Source organism: Chanos chanos, chromosome 15 (assembly GCF_902362185.1).
Source record: "Chanos chanos chromosome 15, fChaCha1.1, whole genome shotgun sequence".
In the NCBI taxonomy this organism is placed as follows: Eukaryota; Metazoa; Chordata; class Actinopteri; order Gonorynchiformes; family Chanidae; genus Chanos; species Chanos chanos.
Window position 1 is genome coordinate 10201208 of NC_044509.1, and position 17705 is coordinate 10218912.

At 40.9% G+C, this 17705-nt stretch overlaps 1 protein-coding gene across 1 annotated transcript; it reads right to left on the bottom strand.

The window, feature by feature from the left end:
- Positions 1 to 2908: 2908 nt before the first annotated feature.
- sim2 (SIM bHLH transcription factor 2) lies at positions 2909 to 17077 on the bottom strand. Its single transcript, XM_030792206.1, has 11 exons — positions 16903 to 17077; positions 13020 to 13102; positions 12696 to 12785; positions 8721 to 8829; positions 8076 to 8161; positions 6378 to 6577; positions 6140 to 6246; positions 5540 to 5687; positions 5119 to 5284; positions 4436 to 4817; positions 2909 to 3636 (listed from the first exon to the last, which is right to left on the bottom strand). Exons 1-11 carry the CDS (start codon positions 17075 to 17077, stop codon positions 2909 to 2911), a joined length of 2274 nt encoding a protein of 757 aa, XP_030648066.1.
- Positions 17078 to 17705: the final 628 nt, after the last annotated feature.

The following is a 17705-nucleotide window of genomic DNA, read 5'->3' on the forward strand; positions in this document are numbered from 1 at the left end:
TACGAGTGCCCGACATGAAGGGCCATCTCTGTATTGAACCCATTCACTGGCTCTCTCTCTCTCTCTCTCTCTCTCTATGCCCTGCGGGGTGATGAGGTGCGGGAGATTGCTGCGGTGCAGGTGGACACGGGCTGAGTGAGGGTCTGGGTGGAGTGGAGAAGAGGAGAAAGCAGGAGCAGAGCCTGTTTCCTGCCCTGCTTTGGGCTCCTCACGGCCCCGTAAGAGGACACCTCATTTGTCTTTCGCGCCTTAAGATTTTTGGCTCATCTTAAGGCTATATGAAGTGAAAATATGCCAAGAGAGTTCCTCAAACGATCTGAGGGCCTTTAACTTATTACAAGCTTATTCTCTTTGACTCGTACCTGAATTTACCCAAAATCCGCTGTCCAATAAAGACACGCAAACAACACTCCGCTGTTTGTGACCTGTAAGTAGTTAGTCTTTTTACAAAATGGGTATCTCAACGATCTGCTAATACCATGTTCATAACATTTTCAATACCATTAATGCTATTTTCTGCAATTTTTGATTATTGTTGCCTTGGGCCCCTACCGTCACACCCAATCACTGCCCATATGGTATTTTTGATGGACGGGCATATTTCAGTATCGTGGGGGGATTTATAAGAGAAGCAACAATATGGGCGCAGCTTCAACCTTAGAGCAGTTGGAAAGTTCATTAAGCAAATAGCTTACCTCAGATCCATAAATGCCACTTTCTCAATATCCTATTAAACAATTTCTGTGAAAGGTCTCTGTGAGGTCAAAAGGAATCTATCTTCTTTAATATTGGCTGCATAATACCACACCTCAATCTGTTTTCCCCTGAGGCCGACAGGATTGCACAGAGACGCTCTTTGGCTCATCTTCAAAATCATATATTTTCTTGGGGAGAAAAAAAAAAAAAAAGCTTGGATTTATAGACAAACAACAGACGAACTCTCCCTACCCTTCAATTCTCTCTCTGGTGACCCTACAGGGTTCTTGCTATATATTAAGATTATGAATCATAAAAAAATAGTGTATTTAATCATTTTAAAGAATGCGGGAGGTACAGATTTTCTTTGTGTAGGCATCCTGCAGTGAAGGGTCTTACTGCATTGATAATTGAGGATGAAGCAAAGCACCCAGTGCTCGCACAACAAGCATAAGCAGGCAATGCTTGTGAGCGTGCATATAGGGCCTTAGACCTGATGAAAAATAAGGAGACATCCATTGCATTCTCCTTGAAAAACCTCACATGAACCTTTTTTTTCTGATTATATTTACAAGCTTTAAAACCGCAATTATCTGTACACATATCAGACCAACAGAATGTGCTTATTACTAAAAAAAAAAAAAAATTAAATTAAAAGCAGCCAAAGCTTACATAGCTTGAGCATTGTTTAACCAGTGTTTGTATCCTCAGGCAGACGGGGAACTGGAATATGTTACTGGTAAGTTGCTTTCCAGTGTTTCTCTGGGTGGGAGACAGATGGTCAACAGCTCAACGCTTGGGAGAAAGGAGTCACGTGATCGGGCGGATGTCATCCAAGGAGACCCCTCTAATGCTTCTCACCCATCTTGCAAACACATGGACTCTCAGATCTGGACAATTTTTAAGAACCTTGAGATAATATTAAAGGGCAAAGCACTGAAGAGGACCTAACAATTCATCAAAGGACAAGATCTGCATTTGAGCACTAAACGCAGAGATGTCTCACACAGGATCTTAAAAAAAAAAAAAAAATCAGGCTTAGATGGAAAATAAACAGACAATTTCTTTCCAGAGAATTCAGGCTAAAACGTCATTTCACGTGTTTTATTCAGACTCAAAGCAAACTACCCTCTTTCGTCCCCGTCTCATGTCATCGTAACTGAATTTTCTCTCTTTTATACATTGCCAGACGCTTCTTACGTGTCATAAATAAGCAAGCTGCGAAGCGTTTCACAAGAATAAATACATACATTACTCGTTTGTAGTCAAGCAAGGTAGATGAACTGGTACAACCGGATAACCAATTGAAGGGCTGTTAAGTTTAAGTGTTGCAGGGATCGTTGTTAGGCAACGACAGAGCTGCAGCGGAACCTTACAAATTGATGCAACCTCCATCACAGTAGCAAACATCCATATTAAGCGTTTTAAACTGGCCTGATTTTCACAGCCAAATATGTAAGATTTATCTCAGGTCACTTCGTCGGTCTTCTTCTCCTCACTCTGTTTATTTTTTATCCCCCCGTGGACTGTTTAAAACACTGTCAAAAGTTTTGGGTATTAGAGTTACATATTTGTTCTGTGTGGTTCACCGTCTAAGAGGAAATTAAGAGACTTTGTTTTGTATTGACTCTGAAGGGGTTGTTCACTGTCACAAATGTGTTCCTGTGGCCAATATAAAGTTTAATGATTAAGTCAATTTTCAGAGTTTTCGCTCCAAAAGGTTGCTTCATTGTTTTGACATTTGTAGAGATATTGCATATCTAATGTGCAAGAAGAGGCCATGTCCATTTTGAATGACATCATATTTGTGGAGGTTCAGCAGGTAATTTGTTCTTCAAACCATCTATGACATTTCCTTAACACTGACATTAGCATAATGGTCCGTTGTTTTACAGAAAAAAAAAAACAAAAACAAAAAACAAATACAACCTTCTGAACAATGTCAATCCGTTGCATATGCCTTCAGTTAAATTTTGTATGCAAAAATAGAATATACTCAATACCTGAACTTCACCTTGAGGAGTCTGATGTAAGTATATGTGTATACAGAGCTGCGAGATGCATAAAGGTTTGTAATATGTGTGAACCAGGTCTCTCGTGCAAACATCTTTCTCTGTTCATATTTCTCTGGCACCACTGGATTGATCAAGCATATCTGCCAGAGCATGACTGCCTGAATGACCGTCCCCTTAATCTCTCGACCCCTGACGTGTCATCTCTCGTTTGTTATAATGACGGACGTGCCGATGTAATGGGGGATCTCTCTGTGGCTCTCTGGGGAGGAGCTGGAGGCGGGACTTTGGTTTTTGTAGAGGTAAGGGTTGATTTCCTCCCCCCGGTAGCTGTAATTGTCCGTTAAATGACCCAGCGTGTATGCCGGGCCCTGGAAGGAACCGTGCTTGGCCAGGACGTGGTGGAAGTTCAAAGACACATATGGGGCCTGTCCAGGCAGACCCATACCCATAAACATCCTCCTGTCATCCGCACCCCCTCCCTGTTCCATCAGCTTCGGGCTCCCGCGCTCCCCGTTGCTGTCCGTCTGCTCCTGGCCCGACGGGTCCGGCCGGTGAGCCTCCATCATGCACAGCCTCCGCCTTTGTTCCAGCACCACCTGCATGGGGAAGTGCTGGCCCAGGTTATGGAAGGGCCGGACGGGCCGCTCGCAGCTCCCTTTGCTCAGAACGGCTCCGCTTAACACGGGACGGGCCACGGCCTTCTCCCCACAGTTCAGAACTTCCCTGTGCTCATGGATAAACTGCATTTTGCTGTCCTCTTTAGTGACCTGTTGAGGGGTATGCAGTCGGCCCTCTGTCCTCTCCTGGCCCAGCGTGGCGTGTTCGTACGGCTCCTCTTTAAACCCACTGCTGGGTCTGGACGTGGAGCAGCTGGAAAAGGCCTCATGTACGGGTTCGTGGACGTATCTTCTGCTTGCAGTGGGACCTACAGACCAGAGATGAAATGGTACATTAATCCAAGGAGGATGTAACTCGTGACATCACAGGAAAGAATCCACTGATTGATGCTGCAGACAGTAGCTATCTGCACTACTGCTCAAAGCTCCACTCCCTCCGTAATAGTCAACTATTTTGATCTTACCAGCGCAGGAAATACACAGGTTCATTGACACACACTACAACACACACTTCCTCACAGACAAATCCTGCCTCAGTTTTTTTTCTTACTACTAAGACAGATACTTGTTTTGCTTAACACTCATGTTTTTGACTGAGCTTCAGCCAACAGCTAATAACTGTTCCATATTGGCAAGATGTACTTATGTCATTTGCACACATTAGCATTATTTGTACATGCCGAATCAATACCCCAACAAACAGCTAGAGCATTACAAATTCATTCACCAGTCATTCATAATGTCCCTCCTTTTCCATGAGCTTAACTTTGTACTTCACGTGATAAAGAATTTAGTAAGTCAAGCTTTAAATCATTCAGGTTTTAGCCACAGTTGCAGAGGAGTATAACGTTTCATTTCATTGTCAGAAGACCCATCTATTACTTAGAAATCATGTTAGTTCTGCCAAAAGACAGCTCATATATTTCGAATGCTTGGAGAGATGTGAGACAGTCCACTCAGAAGAGACTCCAGCTGTAGTTTCTCCAAATAGGACAAATTTGAAGAAACAAGTCCAACTCTCTCTTTTAAAGATCATCACACATCACAGATTAAAAAAATTGTTCTTTTCTCCTATACGATCCAGTCTGACCCTCCTCTATACCCTACCTGGGTACGTGTTGTTGGAGGGTGTGGGTGCAGGGCTCAGGGGATGGTGGTTGGGCGGGTTTTTGGGAAGGTGCGCTGAACAGGGGCTGGAGCAGCTCCAGTGGCTTTCTCCCCTAACTTGCAGAGAGTTCAGCAGCTGGCGAGTGGTCTGGCTGGGGGAGCCTTGGGTCTGTCGCAGCTTCCTCGCAGCCAGCGTGTGGCCATCGGGGGAGAGATGTCCATAGGGATAAGGGAAAGGTAAGCCATATGGAGGAGTACACAGCACCTCCCCCGTCTCTGGTAGGGAGTTCTGTTCCTGGCAGGACGTCAGGCTGTATGGAGGACTTTCTTTCCACATGCTAGTCTGAGCGGAGCACTCTAGCTTTTCGGTATGAAAGGAAGGCTGAGAAAGAAAAAGAAAGAAAAAAACATCTCACTCTGTTTGGTAAAAGCTAGTGTCAAAAGAGTCTGTGATAGACTGACCAGGAAAAAATTACAAATATAAATACCTTCAGCAGGTGGAAAATCATGATTTCTGGAAATAGTATTTATTTGTGTGTTACGGCGAGTTTGCGCCATTTTAAGATATTCTATTTATTTACCAGAAAAGGAGCCGTATTTGTGTTTGTGTGGATGTGGTTCTTTATTTCCCACTAAATGGACAATTAAGGGTAGTCCGGGGACTGTGGTTCTAACAGTCTCACCTGAGGGTAGGGAGACATTTTGAGCCTGGCTTTGATCTTGGTCCCTTTGGTTTTGAGTTGTTTGCGGGAATCCTGAGTGGAAGCGAGTGTGTTCTTGTAGGCCAGGCTTGGCTTGGTGGCTCGGTTCTGGTCCTGAGAGAGCTGGAGCTCTTTGTACTCAATCTCCCTGCAGGGGCCCACACACATAGTGGAAGGACTTGAGTTAGCAACCAAATCACGCGACCGGCCACAGCCAGCCGCTACGGCGGTCAGCCAACAGACAAGAGCGGCCTGTTTCAGCATTAATCACCGTGACGAAAAACTAGCAAGACACCTGAGCCTCCCAGAGCAGGACGACTACCTGTGTTCGGTCCAGCCGAATTTAGACTCATGCATGCAGTGAATATTACGGTGACGCCTGGGTTCAATTCTTAAAACTCACGTGAGCACGTAGTTAACGCTGACGATACAGTGAGGCCGTGAGGACCGACTGTTGTGAACTATGGTAGCGTAGCTCTGGACCCACACCCAACCTCCATGCTTGGATAGCATTCGGTAGTATTTCGTGGTGACTTGGCCCTTCACCAGTACTGCAAAGAAAGAGGTAACAGAAACAGAGTGAGAGAAAGAGAGAGAGAAAGAGAGAAAGCGCCCACAGCACACAACCGTGTTATGATGACTTCAGAGGGAAAACCTCTGCAACTTTGAGTTTTTACATCCTGGTTGAATAAATGTGTCACCATGGTAACGGCATGGACATTTCTAATATAAACATATTCATTTTTAGTAAACTGTTTCAGAGAAACCTGTTGCAAGACATAGTCGTGGGTAGTTACTGCTGGAGATGCTCGGTATGATTCATCCATGAAACACATTTAAATGCTTTATGTATTTGACATCACAGTAAAAGCAAAGCCTCATAACTCTGGAGTCAGAAACAGCCCAGTTAAGTTCACTTGGTTGGGAATATGCGTGTTGTTGTTATTAAGTCATATTAGGGTGTGTGTGGGGGGGGGGGGGGGGGGGGGGGCAGCGGACTCACGGAGGTGGTGGGAATATCTCAGGTGGAACACATCGCAACCGTGCACGTGGTGGTAAAGGGTTTTCTCAATCAGATCCTGAGGTTCATAACCAGTCAACTCGGCGACCCTACAAAGAACAACGAACAAGAGCTTCGCTGAACTGTTTGAAACACCACATAAGTAAAAAAAAAATTCAACTGAACCTTTATAATTTGCATGCATGTGGAACTGTGTGAATGTTTAAGGTGAGCAGTTGACCTGCTGTCCAGAAAGATGAGTTTGAGGTCCAGGCTGGCTCGGAACATGAACATGTTGCTGTGGAGTTTGATCTCGGTGATGCCACTGGGGGGGAGGGAGTGACCCACCGCCACCAAACCCACAATTTGATAGCAGGAGTCGTACAGTGTCATGTCCATTACATACTGCCTGATTTTCAGATATCCACTGCAGTGAATTACCTATCGCACAGAAGCAAGAATGACAGATAAATAGATTAATAACGTGATAATGAGATGCTCAAGTCAATTAACTGTTTTTATTTGTTTGTTTGCTGTTTTCAGGTAGTCAGACTTTAAAAGGACGAAAGACGAAATGTGGATGAAAGAGAATCAGTGGAAGTTAACCTGGTTTGAATTGTGGAGATAGATCTCACATGTGGTTTCACATAGCCTATCTTTCTTTTTTCTAATCATCCACTCTCTTCAGAATCACCTCTACCGGTCTGGAGAGTGTGTGTGGTTTGAGTGCTGCTGCTCCAGCGGTTGCTGATGTGTGCTCTTTGCAGGCAACAAGAGTTCTCTCTTTCTCTCTCTCTCTCTCTCTCTCCCTCCCTCTCTCTCTCTCTCTCTTTCTCTCTGCATTCTCCTTCCTCTCTGAGTCTACCTCTGTTTTGAGGCCTGAGTACATACATATGCTCACACACGTGCACACACACACACACACACACACACACACACACTCACACACACACAAGTGCTAATGGCAACCCACTCACCACTATTTATCTTTCTAACCTGTTGACTTGTGCAACACGCCTGGACATGCAATAGGGGCCCCAGGATTCAGACGGTGATTTATTCTCTACTTAACATAAGCAGCTTGTTTATTTCCAATGTAAATTTCAAACAAATCTCCAAAGCAATTGGTGGGGTGATTTATGACTGAGAGACGACAGTGAAAATTTGTTAAACGCCATCATGTGCAGCTCTACCTTGAGGAGGAAAATGGTAGACACACCACAGGAAAACCGATCTGAGGTGGAAGTGTATATTAATACTGTGGATTTACAGTTTATTATATCATTATAAGACACATAAAGACCCAAACCTGAAGTTTATATATATATATATATATATATATATATATGTATATGTGTGTGTGTGTGTGTGTGTGTGTGTATATTTTAACAAATCTGAGTGACATGTTATTACATGTAACAAAGTTATAGAATGGAAAAACCATGTGTTCTGTGTGTGTGTGTGTGTGTGTGTGTGTGTGTGTGTGTGTGTGTGGGGCTCATTCTGGAGCACTGTACACAATGCTGTCTGATTTGAAGTCAAATTTGTCTCTATGAAAAGAGGCTTACTTAAACCTAAGCACTTTGACATTTACAGTAAGGCTGCTCATGGCTGTTTTTCATCCAGCTATTTGCAATGCAAAGCACAAGCTCAAAGCATGCTCTTAAAATATCAAGTCAAATTACAGAGCAATGGTAGCTATCATACTACTTACCATCTGTCATCCATGTGACTATATTTATCACACAAGTAAGCCTGTCCCCCACACATGTAAAATTGAAAATAAAACCCAAGCAACATATTTGTATTTTTCATCAAGTGCAAGACAAAGGTATTTATTATTGTGTGTTAAAAATGGACAAATTTTTACAATGCACAATTTCTGAACTGATGCATGTTCGTTATCAGAATGCAGTAGTTTTATTCTCTCCCAGCCTACCTTATAGCCTCCACAGGTTAGTCCTGCATTGCGTTTGGCCAACACACACTTCATCCTCAAGAAGAAGGAACGCTCCATCTCATATTCTGAAACCCACACATACACCCACGAGAGAGAGAGAGAGAGAGAGAGAGAGAGATCAGAGTGACACTCAATAGGTCCTTGTGGCTTCTCTCTAAAAACCCTGGGTGGTTTCATGTCCTGGAATGAGCCTCAGTGCCTTGGTGCACTTTTCCCAGGTGTTATTGTGTTTGCGCGATGCTGTTGTCTGTGGCTTAGCGAGGAGCAGGTCCTCAGTAATCCCACAGGACTGCCTATTATTGCATTCTCTCAGGGTGCGCCACTCTGCAGCTGGTCGAGAGTTATTGTTGTGGAATGTTTGAGGTTTAAGATGGAAGGTAATGAAAATGTGACTTCAGAGATGAGGAGAAGCGGACGAAACTTAGCAGCTAGCGTTAGCGACCTCTCTTGGAACTGCACTGCGCAAATGCTTGCATGCATGAAAATGTTATTGTGGAACAGAAAGTCTGTAGGTATCCGGATAATCATTTAGATGTTGAGACAACTCTGTGTGTGTGTGTGTGTGTGTGTGTGTGTTTTCACATCTCCACTTTGTGGGGATGTGGGTGGTATGAAGTGCTCCACCTTGCAGGAAGTGAGGGTGTAGAGGTTGGTGAGCAGTCAGGACTGCAGTCATCTCGTCGTGGTCGGATGGATGGATGTACTCAAATATACTATTCCCAGTCAGCTCCACCTGCAACAACACCACGTGAAATTATAACCCAGAAATTTCAGTTATTCAGTTACAACGACGTCTTGCCAATTTGCTTTGGGTCTTTGAAACTATGTCCTGTTTGGGCTGATTCAAATCAGAGCGAAGCAGTTTCTCAAAAGACATGTGAGGAAACATTCCTTATGACGTAAAATCAATTATAAGCACCAGTGAAAAAGTTACGAATGGTATCTGATGTTTTTTCATGGTTTTTAGTGGGATTTGCATGTTCTGGGTCATTTGAGGGGATTACATCACCTCACAGAAATGCCTATTGTTCATGGCACTTTGAGTACAGCAAAAGCCTCCCCAGTCTCTGAAATCGATCTGTTTCTCTTTCAGTGTAATAGCCAGATTTAGTCACAAGATGAATTGAGCTTGATATCAGCCAACAGAAGGGTTAATTTATGAAGAGAAAAAAAATCATTTGCATGTGAAAACAAAAACACCAGGCTGGACTTTGATCTATTCTCATGCCCAAATTTGTGGCTTGAATCAGACACTGAGTGGTTTGCTGCACGACACTTCAACTACAAATTGGTTTCTTCACAGATGCTATGCGGGTGGCTTAATCTAAGCTTTGTAGTCACTCGGCATTGTGGCCATGGGAGCTGCAGTGCTTTGGGGGCAGGCAAAAGGTTTAGGGAGACAACCCCACACAGAGTTGTGGCCGAGGAACATGTGGCTTAACCCGCCCTGGAACTGGAGTCAGAATCACTTTTCGGCGCTGTGATCTGAAATTTCCTCAGCTTGTCAGATATCATCCTGTTCTTATAGAACTTAGACCTGACAATGAGTGACTTTTTCTGTTAACAGAAGTCTTTGCCTGGGGTTAATCGTAGAATGGCTCTAACCTTTAGCTCATTTAAACATACACATACAAACACACACACACACACACACACACACACACACACACATACACACACTCAGTTTATGCAATTACAGATTACACCCCAACCTATTCACAGTATGCACACTCATACATACTAACAAGTCCGATTCTGGAATTTATACCATATACCTATTCATATACCCTCAAAGCTATTGTGTAGTAAATGCACATAGGTTTAATTTTTTGGTCAAAAGTCTGATACCCCAAGAATGTATAAATCTGTGCCGATGCTTTACTTTCTAAGGTAGTTTTAACTGCCCATGAGGTTGAGCTATTATGTCAGTGCTACATCACACACACACACACACACACACACACACACACACACACACACAAGCACACACAGAAAATTACTCATGTTCATACTTTAATTTAAGCTAAGAGAGTGAGGCAGATTTGAATGATAAGCTCAGGCAGGTGTTCTATCCATGTGTGCGACAATAAAAGCATTTGCATTTGCATTTCCTTCTGGGGGATGATATTTTGGTTATGCCGTGTGTAACGAGTGCTGCCCCCCTTAAGCCACTCATCGAGAACCTTCACTGTCTCCTTCTGGGAAAAAAATACTTTTTATTACAAATATTCAGCAGTTTGATCAGATCATGTGTTAAAAACCATGTAGTTTTGTTTTACTCATATTCTTTAGTGCTGTTATGATTTTGCCTCTGTTGTGTAGCTAAATAAAGCCCCAATCTATCATTATAGCGACGGTGCCTTTGTGATAATTTGAACTTGGTAAATATTTTCTCTGCAGTATAAAGTGGAGAGCGTAATTTCATATCTAACTGAAACACAAAAGTCTTTTTATCTAAGTTATTTTGAATGGCTAGCCTCCATTTTAAAAATGACAGACAATGTATAGCGATGTACTTTCTATTCTTCTGATATATTCATTTACACAGAATTGACATCGATGCCTTTTTGGTCTTTTGTTAAAAATGAGAAATTTAAAAAAAAAATCTTTGGTTTGATTTCTGGCACAGTATAAAATAATCTAGTCATATAAGTGAATTTGAATAGCTGAAAGGTCTTTTGTCTGGAATTAAAGAGGTCATGTTCCATGTCTTGTGTAGCATTTCAGAGCCCTCTGTTCACTCAGCAGCTCATTCTGTTCTCTGTCAAAAACAGGAGATACAGACTGTTTCTAAGGACTCTCTGACTCCACCAAATTCATTCAATAAGCAATATAATAGCTAAAGATCCTGAAAGAAAGGAACTTTTATTCATGCAGTTATTCAAATGAATTTACTGAACTCAGATGTCTCAAAGACGCAAAGGCACAACTGCAATGTCTTTAACCTTCTTTCACAGACCCGCTAGCGCTTTAAGATGATCTCCACGTATTGTCTCCCGAGATACTTTTTCCCTTTCCCCTAACATCCAACTGACCAAAAAATAAAGCTGATCTTCAACATTTACATGACCCCTATCTCCCAGAGCCCAAAGCAAACACTGCACACACACACACACACACACACACACATTATACGGATCTACAGCATCAGACCAAATGGACTGTAGCAGCGTGATGGCCCTTAAAGCTGGACGGACATAGAGACCTGCAAACATGCAGACAGACTGACCATTAGATAATATTCTTTGCCTAACCCACACTCCTTTTGCTTGTCTCCGAAACCAAAACCACGGAACTGTTGTATGTTTGCTTAATTTTACAGGAAAAAAATGTTTTTAAAGTCATATCAGAACGCCCTAAAACTGACCCTGGTTTCTTTTAATGCATCTGATTAGGAAGAGTGATTTAAAAAGAAAAAAAAAAAGGTATCTCTGATGTGCCAGCGTCTGTGCAGTGTTTAAATAATTTGTTCTTTAGTGGAGGACGAGGCAAAAACTACCTTGAGTCAATCCTAACACTGGTGCTTTCTTAAGTACAGTCAAAGCTACAGAGTACTGCTGTATTTCCATTTACATATCCACAGCTGTATCATCCATGCCTCCTGAGAGCAGCTTGTCAGTTTGTTTGACTCAGTGACAATATTAGTTTTTAAGGCAACATTAGTAAATGTCCTTACCCCACAACTGTTTTTTTTAAATTAATATTTAGTATTCATAATATAATAAAAACACATGTACTTTTCCCGCTTTTTTCTGGTGACTGACAGATAGCACAGCTTTTAAATGTCACTGTGCCTTATGCCGGCTATTAGCCATGAGGTGGAAGACACTCTATAGTAAGGAGTTAGTTTTAACATCATCATATAACACACACGCGCACACACAGCATATAACGTGGAGCATCTTTAGCTGATCTGATACACACAGAATGAGAAACATGGGGAGAGAGAGAGAGAGAGAGAGAGAGAGAGAGAGAGAAAACAACCTGTAAGTGAGCTGCCTGCTGAGATATGATTAAAACTGTAAGTAGGCCTACGAGGTCAATGAGAATGTTGCCATAATTTACTACATCTCTATGTTCACCTTTTATCAGCATCAGAAATATAATTATTCATATTTGATTCACTTTTGCCTTTTGTTAATATTTGATAAACTAACTGAGTTTCAGCTATGACATTCCTCAGATGCCAGATAACATTGTTTTACTGGTTATTGGTGAGAAAATATCAAAAATTCCAAGTGTAATCATTGCTATTGGAGCACTTGGTATATTTGTCCCCCTGGACTGCACTGAATTGATTTTGTGTCTACTTACTTTTCTAACCAGCGTTACGCTCAGCTCAAAACCTTTTACATTTAACTTCACCCTGTGAGCTACAATATATCATATTTCATCTGCCACTTTTGATATTACTGTGAAGGCCAGATACATGGAATCTACACATATATGTAATCAGTATATGTAACAATTGCAGAGACATGAATGTTGGTTGTATGGAAATATTACTAATCAAATTGAAATAAATCTTTTTTTTTGTAATTAAGCAAAAACCAAAAAAACCATTTGCCTTACTCTGTCAGATTTAGCTGACAGACTTACCTGTGATAAGCCCAAATGAACTGAGGCAGTTTCGGAGATGTACATGATTTTGCCATCGGAAGCAACAACAAACACAAATCCGTCCAGAGTCTAAGAGAGAGAGAGAGAGAGAGAGAGAGAGAGAGAGAGAGAGAGAGGGGAGGGGGCGGAATTGCATTAATAAACAGCAACTTCCATCCCCTCAGATAAGTTAACATGTGCGAATTGCACTTCTAGTTAAATTGAATCCAATTACGCAGCACTGTCACCATTTAAACTCCACAGTGTGCTTACAGTGGTGCATATACTGGAGCTTCTATGTACTGGTTGTTTTAGCGTACTTGCCTGAAGTAGATGAGAGCCCAACTCCTTGGCCATGCTGTCTAAAGGGCTGATGCGAGAGGGTTGTCCCCATGCCTCTCCAAGGCCTGTGAAAAAATAACAACAAAAACAACAACTACAAAAGCCCTTTACACTCCCCCCCATGGGGGGAAAAAAAAACTCCCTCCCACGACACTTATTTTGTCAGCTATACAATAATATTATTAACGATTGTCATGAAGAATGTCCGGCCGGTCTGTAAGGACTGAGTGAAATGAATTTCAACACACCCACACATCTATTTCACCAGAGCTTCACCTGACTCGACAACAAGCAAATTTAAGTCACCTGCACGTTGGGTTTACATTACTGGCATTTACTTGCAAATCAACGCTCTGCTAAATCTCAACCAAGCTATATCAGTCAAAGTGAAATTGTTCTGATACTGTAATCTGATCAAGATGTTATTTAAAGGGGGGTGTGGGGACTGAACGATAGACAACATGTAACATATGGAATCACACAAACTATTTCCTTTTGTTGAAGTAGGAATTTGCTTTTCATCAAAGGTTAAATGAAAATGCTACTTTGAGAAATCCATAATCATTGTGAACTTTAAAAAAGCACATACAGTCACAGCACGTAAGATACACACACACACACACACACACACACACACCACACACACGCACACCACACGCTTATACAGAAACCTTCACTTTTTACTGTAGTTGCTAACAAAAATTTCAGTCTGTTCTCTTTGTTACTACTGCATGCGGATGCATCAGAGGTACTGCAAAAACGCGGTGTCATTCCAGGCTTCTAGTTTGTGTTCAGCTCAGGCTGAACCTTGACCGGTATGTCTCGAGAGAAATTTTAACGCCTCTGTTGTTTATAGCGGTTTTCTGAATGACCGCTGTCTTCTTCACGCCACTGATGGTAACAAAGACTCTCAATGTTATTTCACCTTGTACAACAATTTTTTTTTTTTTTTAAAAAAATAGCTGAAATCCGTCAATTTGCATTTAAATTTTAATCAAAATCTGTAAAATCCAAGGAAATAACTGCAAGAAAATTTCACGCGCCAAAGTAAGTAGGCCTAAACGAGTTCGTGGACGACATCGACGGTGCTCAAATGTCAAAAGTTCACATTCTTCTTGATACTGGGAAGGAAACGTGAGATGATGAGCGACCATAAAACAAACGATTACCACGAGGACGGAATTTGAGTGTCATTTTAATTCCGATAGATTTTCGATTCACATTCAGCTCAAGTCCCACAGGCCTCTGAGTTCAAATTCAGACTAAGAAGTCAGAAGTATTTATCTTAAAAATAATCCACGAGTGAATATTCCATGAGCCCACAATTCAGCGTAAATGGACTTTTTAATTAACGCTTTCATGGGTTGCACATCAAAGCCTTTTTGAAAATAAACTTGTTATACACTGGGCCTATATTATCCAACTGTCTAGTGAATACAGTCTATGGATTAAGATGATAGATTAAGATTTTGGTAGAGTCATTAAGAAATTCTCAGGTCAGTCCGTTCTGCAACAGTGAAACAACGTTCTCTCTTGGATGTTGATTAAAATAGGTTTCATTCATTCATTCATTCATTCATTCATTCACAACCAACCAAAGAAGCGAATAAATAAATAAATAAATAAATTAATAAATTAATTAATTAATACTTTTACTGACACAAAAATAAGAGAATATTTTCCCCTCTCAATTCGTTGTCGACACATTAATCGTCACTATCAAATAATTTCCCTTTTGGATATCCACGTTTGCCAGTCTTAGTGGTCAAAACAGAAAATAAAATACTCCTTTAAGGGTCCTCAATTTGATGCGTATCTTTTTGGACTTGGTGATATGGAGAGGAAATAAAGGAAATAAACACATTCACGGATCAGCACGCGTATATATTTTATATATATATATTTGTAATTTTTAAAATACAGGATAATCTTTGCTCGCCTAATGCACACATCCATATTTAACCTACACTGATATTTAAAAATACATATTTAGTAAAAGCAAATGTGTTCATTAATATCCCTTCTTCATTCTGAAAATGACCTGGCACTTCAGTGCCCATATGGTTGGCAGCGGTTCCAGTAATTCCAGATTTTACGTCACTTTGTCTAAAAAGTAAAGATCTACATATCCGATAAACTAAAATACGTCAGAGGAACGAATACGACATCAGTAATCAATTTTGGTTAAATGTATTTGAGACATCTCAGGGATGTTAAGGAAATCCAGAGGGACATTAGCATAGATTACATTTTCGATTGGTTATAATAAATATAATATCTGACAATGAAATGCCTGTCTGGTTATTAAAGCCTCCTTTATACCAAATATGACTGAGAACAAGGGTTATTTCTAAGTTATATACTTTGCTGGCCTCAGTCGTCTTGACCCTCCACAAAGAAAACAGGGTATTGTTGATATTTGACTATTGGCTATTATTTGATTGAATTTTGGATTTAAAAAAATCAAGCAGTCAATCCATCTTATTTTTGGAGGCAAAGTGAAATTATGTGTCACCTATTCGGACAACTACAAAAAGGAAAAGTTAAGGCGGTAACCGAAAATAATCTCTAATAATCAAAGGAATACAGGTGAGCAATAGTTCACATATGCAAACTAAAAAAGAAAGAAAGAAAGAAAGAATTCTTAACAGAATTGTGCCGCAACTTTCCGTATTTCATTTAATTTTTGAAATTATTTTGCTAAGTGTTTCTTTAATGAGGCCATTTGAAAGCGAACAGTTAAAAGATCGCGTTTTCTGTTGTATTACAACTATGACCTGTTTTGAAATAAAGTACAACCTCATTAACCAGACTGAATCGTAGTCAGGTGTTTTAAGGTAGGCCCAAAGGACTTCCAAAGTCCTTGTTCCATGGAGCACAAGAAAAATTTCCTACTAAAACCAAGTGGAAGATTAACCTATCCATCTGAAATGTGCTGTGTTCACTACCTCGGCTATACACTCCGAATATTTAATTAAATAAAAAACTGTCCTCAGTCCTGTTCGGCTTTAATTATTTGAAACGTATGTTGAAAGATCACATCAGAACACTTTTTTATTGTGCGAAAATCATTGCCTTCACTTCCAATACTGACCTGATATTCTCGCAACATCTTAATCGAGCGAACATTTTAATCGAGCCAGTCCGGGCATGGTACCCTTAAAGGGTGGCATCCTTCACAACTAGGGTTGCAGTGTATGCAAAAGCAAAGGCTTGATAGTTGTTTTGATTACATTTTCACCATGAAGATTTTTTTTAACTTAACGCCAATGACAAAAAACGCTACTTGTTCTTCTCCACGTTTGTAACTGGACTGACACGGACAACCCATATTACCCTTTGAGCCTGAGGTAGGATAAGGTTAGTGTGACATTATGGGAGATGACAGACCAATTTCGCTGTGGGAAGAGGTCTGTTTTCCTGTAACGTCCCTGACTCATACGAAGATTCGTTTCACTAGGAGTCAATACATGACTTTCAGTTGACTGAACCACAATACTAATATACTGCTACTAATATACAACTATACGCTGATTACTGAATGAGAAAAGTTTGTCTGAATAGCATTAAAACAAATAAATTAATAAGCACAAACAAGCAGGAGGACATTCCATGGCACTACTGCCTTTACAATAATTCCCTGTGTCACTCAGATGTGGATGTGGAATATTGTAGTTTTCCAGACTTCTATTCTCTGAAAACTCTGTTCACATAAAAAGCTTTGTTAGTGAAACCCTGATTGCCTTGCTCTTTCCAGTGGCATCATATTAGAGGCTGCATGTACCTGAATTGAATCTTACGTTCCTGCTTTTATAAACTCTGAGTGGACAGTCATTAATGATAAATAAAAAAAACGCAAACTCACCATCTGGAAATACAGCTCTCATCTTCAGGTAACTTGTTGTCAGTCGAATAATGGAAGCCTTATCCAATTGAGACGTGATGGCCGAAGGCAGAGGCAATAATTTCGCCAGTTCATAAAACTCTCCATTTTCTTTTTCTCGTCTAGTTTTCGCTGCATTCTTGGACTTTTCCTTCATTTCTGACAGGTAAAAAATCAACCAGCAGAACTTTCGTAACAGTGTGCCTTTCGGCTTCAAAATGTTGCTACTTCACCTTTATCCCTGTTATACACTGATATAAAATTCCACGTGCAAAACATTTTATTCTTTGTGTATGACTACAGGTCAAACATTTTCGGAAAAACGTAAACGTATGCAGTCACTAAATTGTGTAGACTTGACATTCCTGCGTTTTGAAAATACTGTCATTGTTCTGGTAGTCCGTTACACTATTCACAGAGTTTTTAAAGAGCAAACGCTGAAACAGCGTCCTTGGCTTGTCTTAACCTTCTTAAATCACCCACAATAAATTTCTTCTTGTTGAAAAAGTTGTGGTATTAGAATGGGTTGTGCGTCACAGCCTTTATTCATTGGCAACTTTCAGTTTTTTTCGAGGTATAGTTCACGCGGGCATTCAGAGACGAAACGTTTGTGTGCATCCACCTGTGTGCAAACACTTTTTTCAAGTTATCTAGACTGATGTACATATAGTGAAGTGTCTACCAGAGCTTACCGGTGACACTGAGTACAAGCATACTTTTCCAAAGGAGTCAGACCTTCAGATGACTGGACTGAAACGAAGGGTACCAATAGATACCGTAAAATT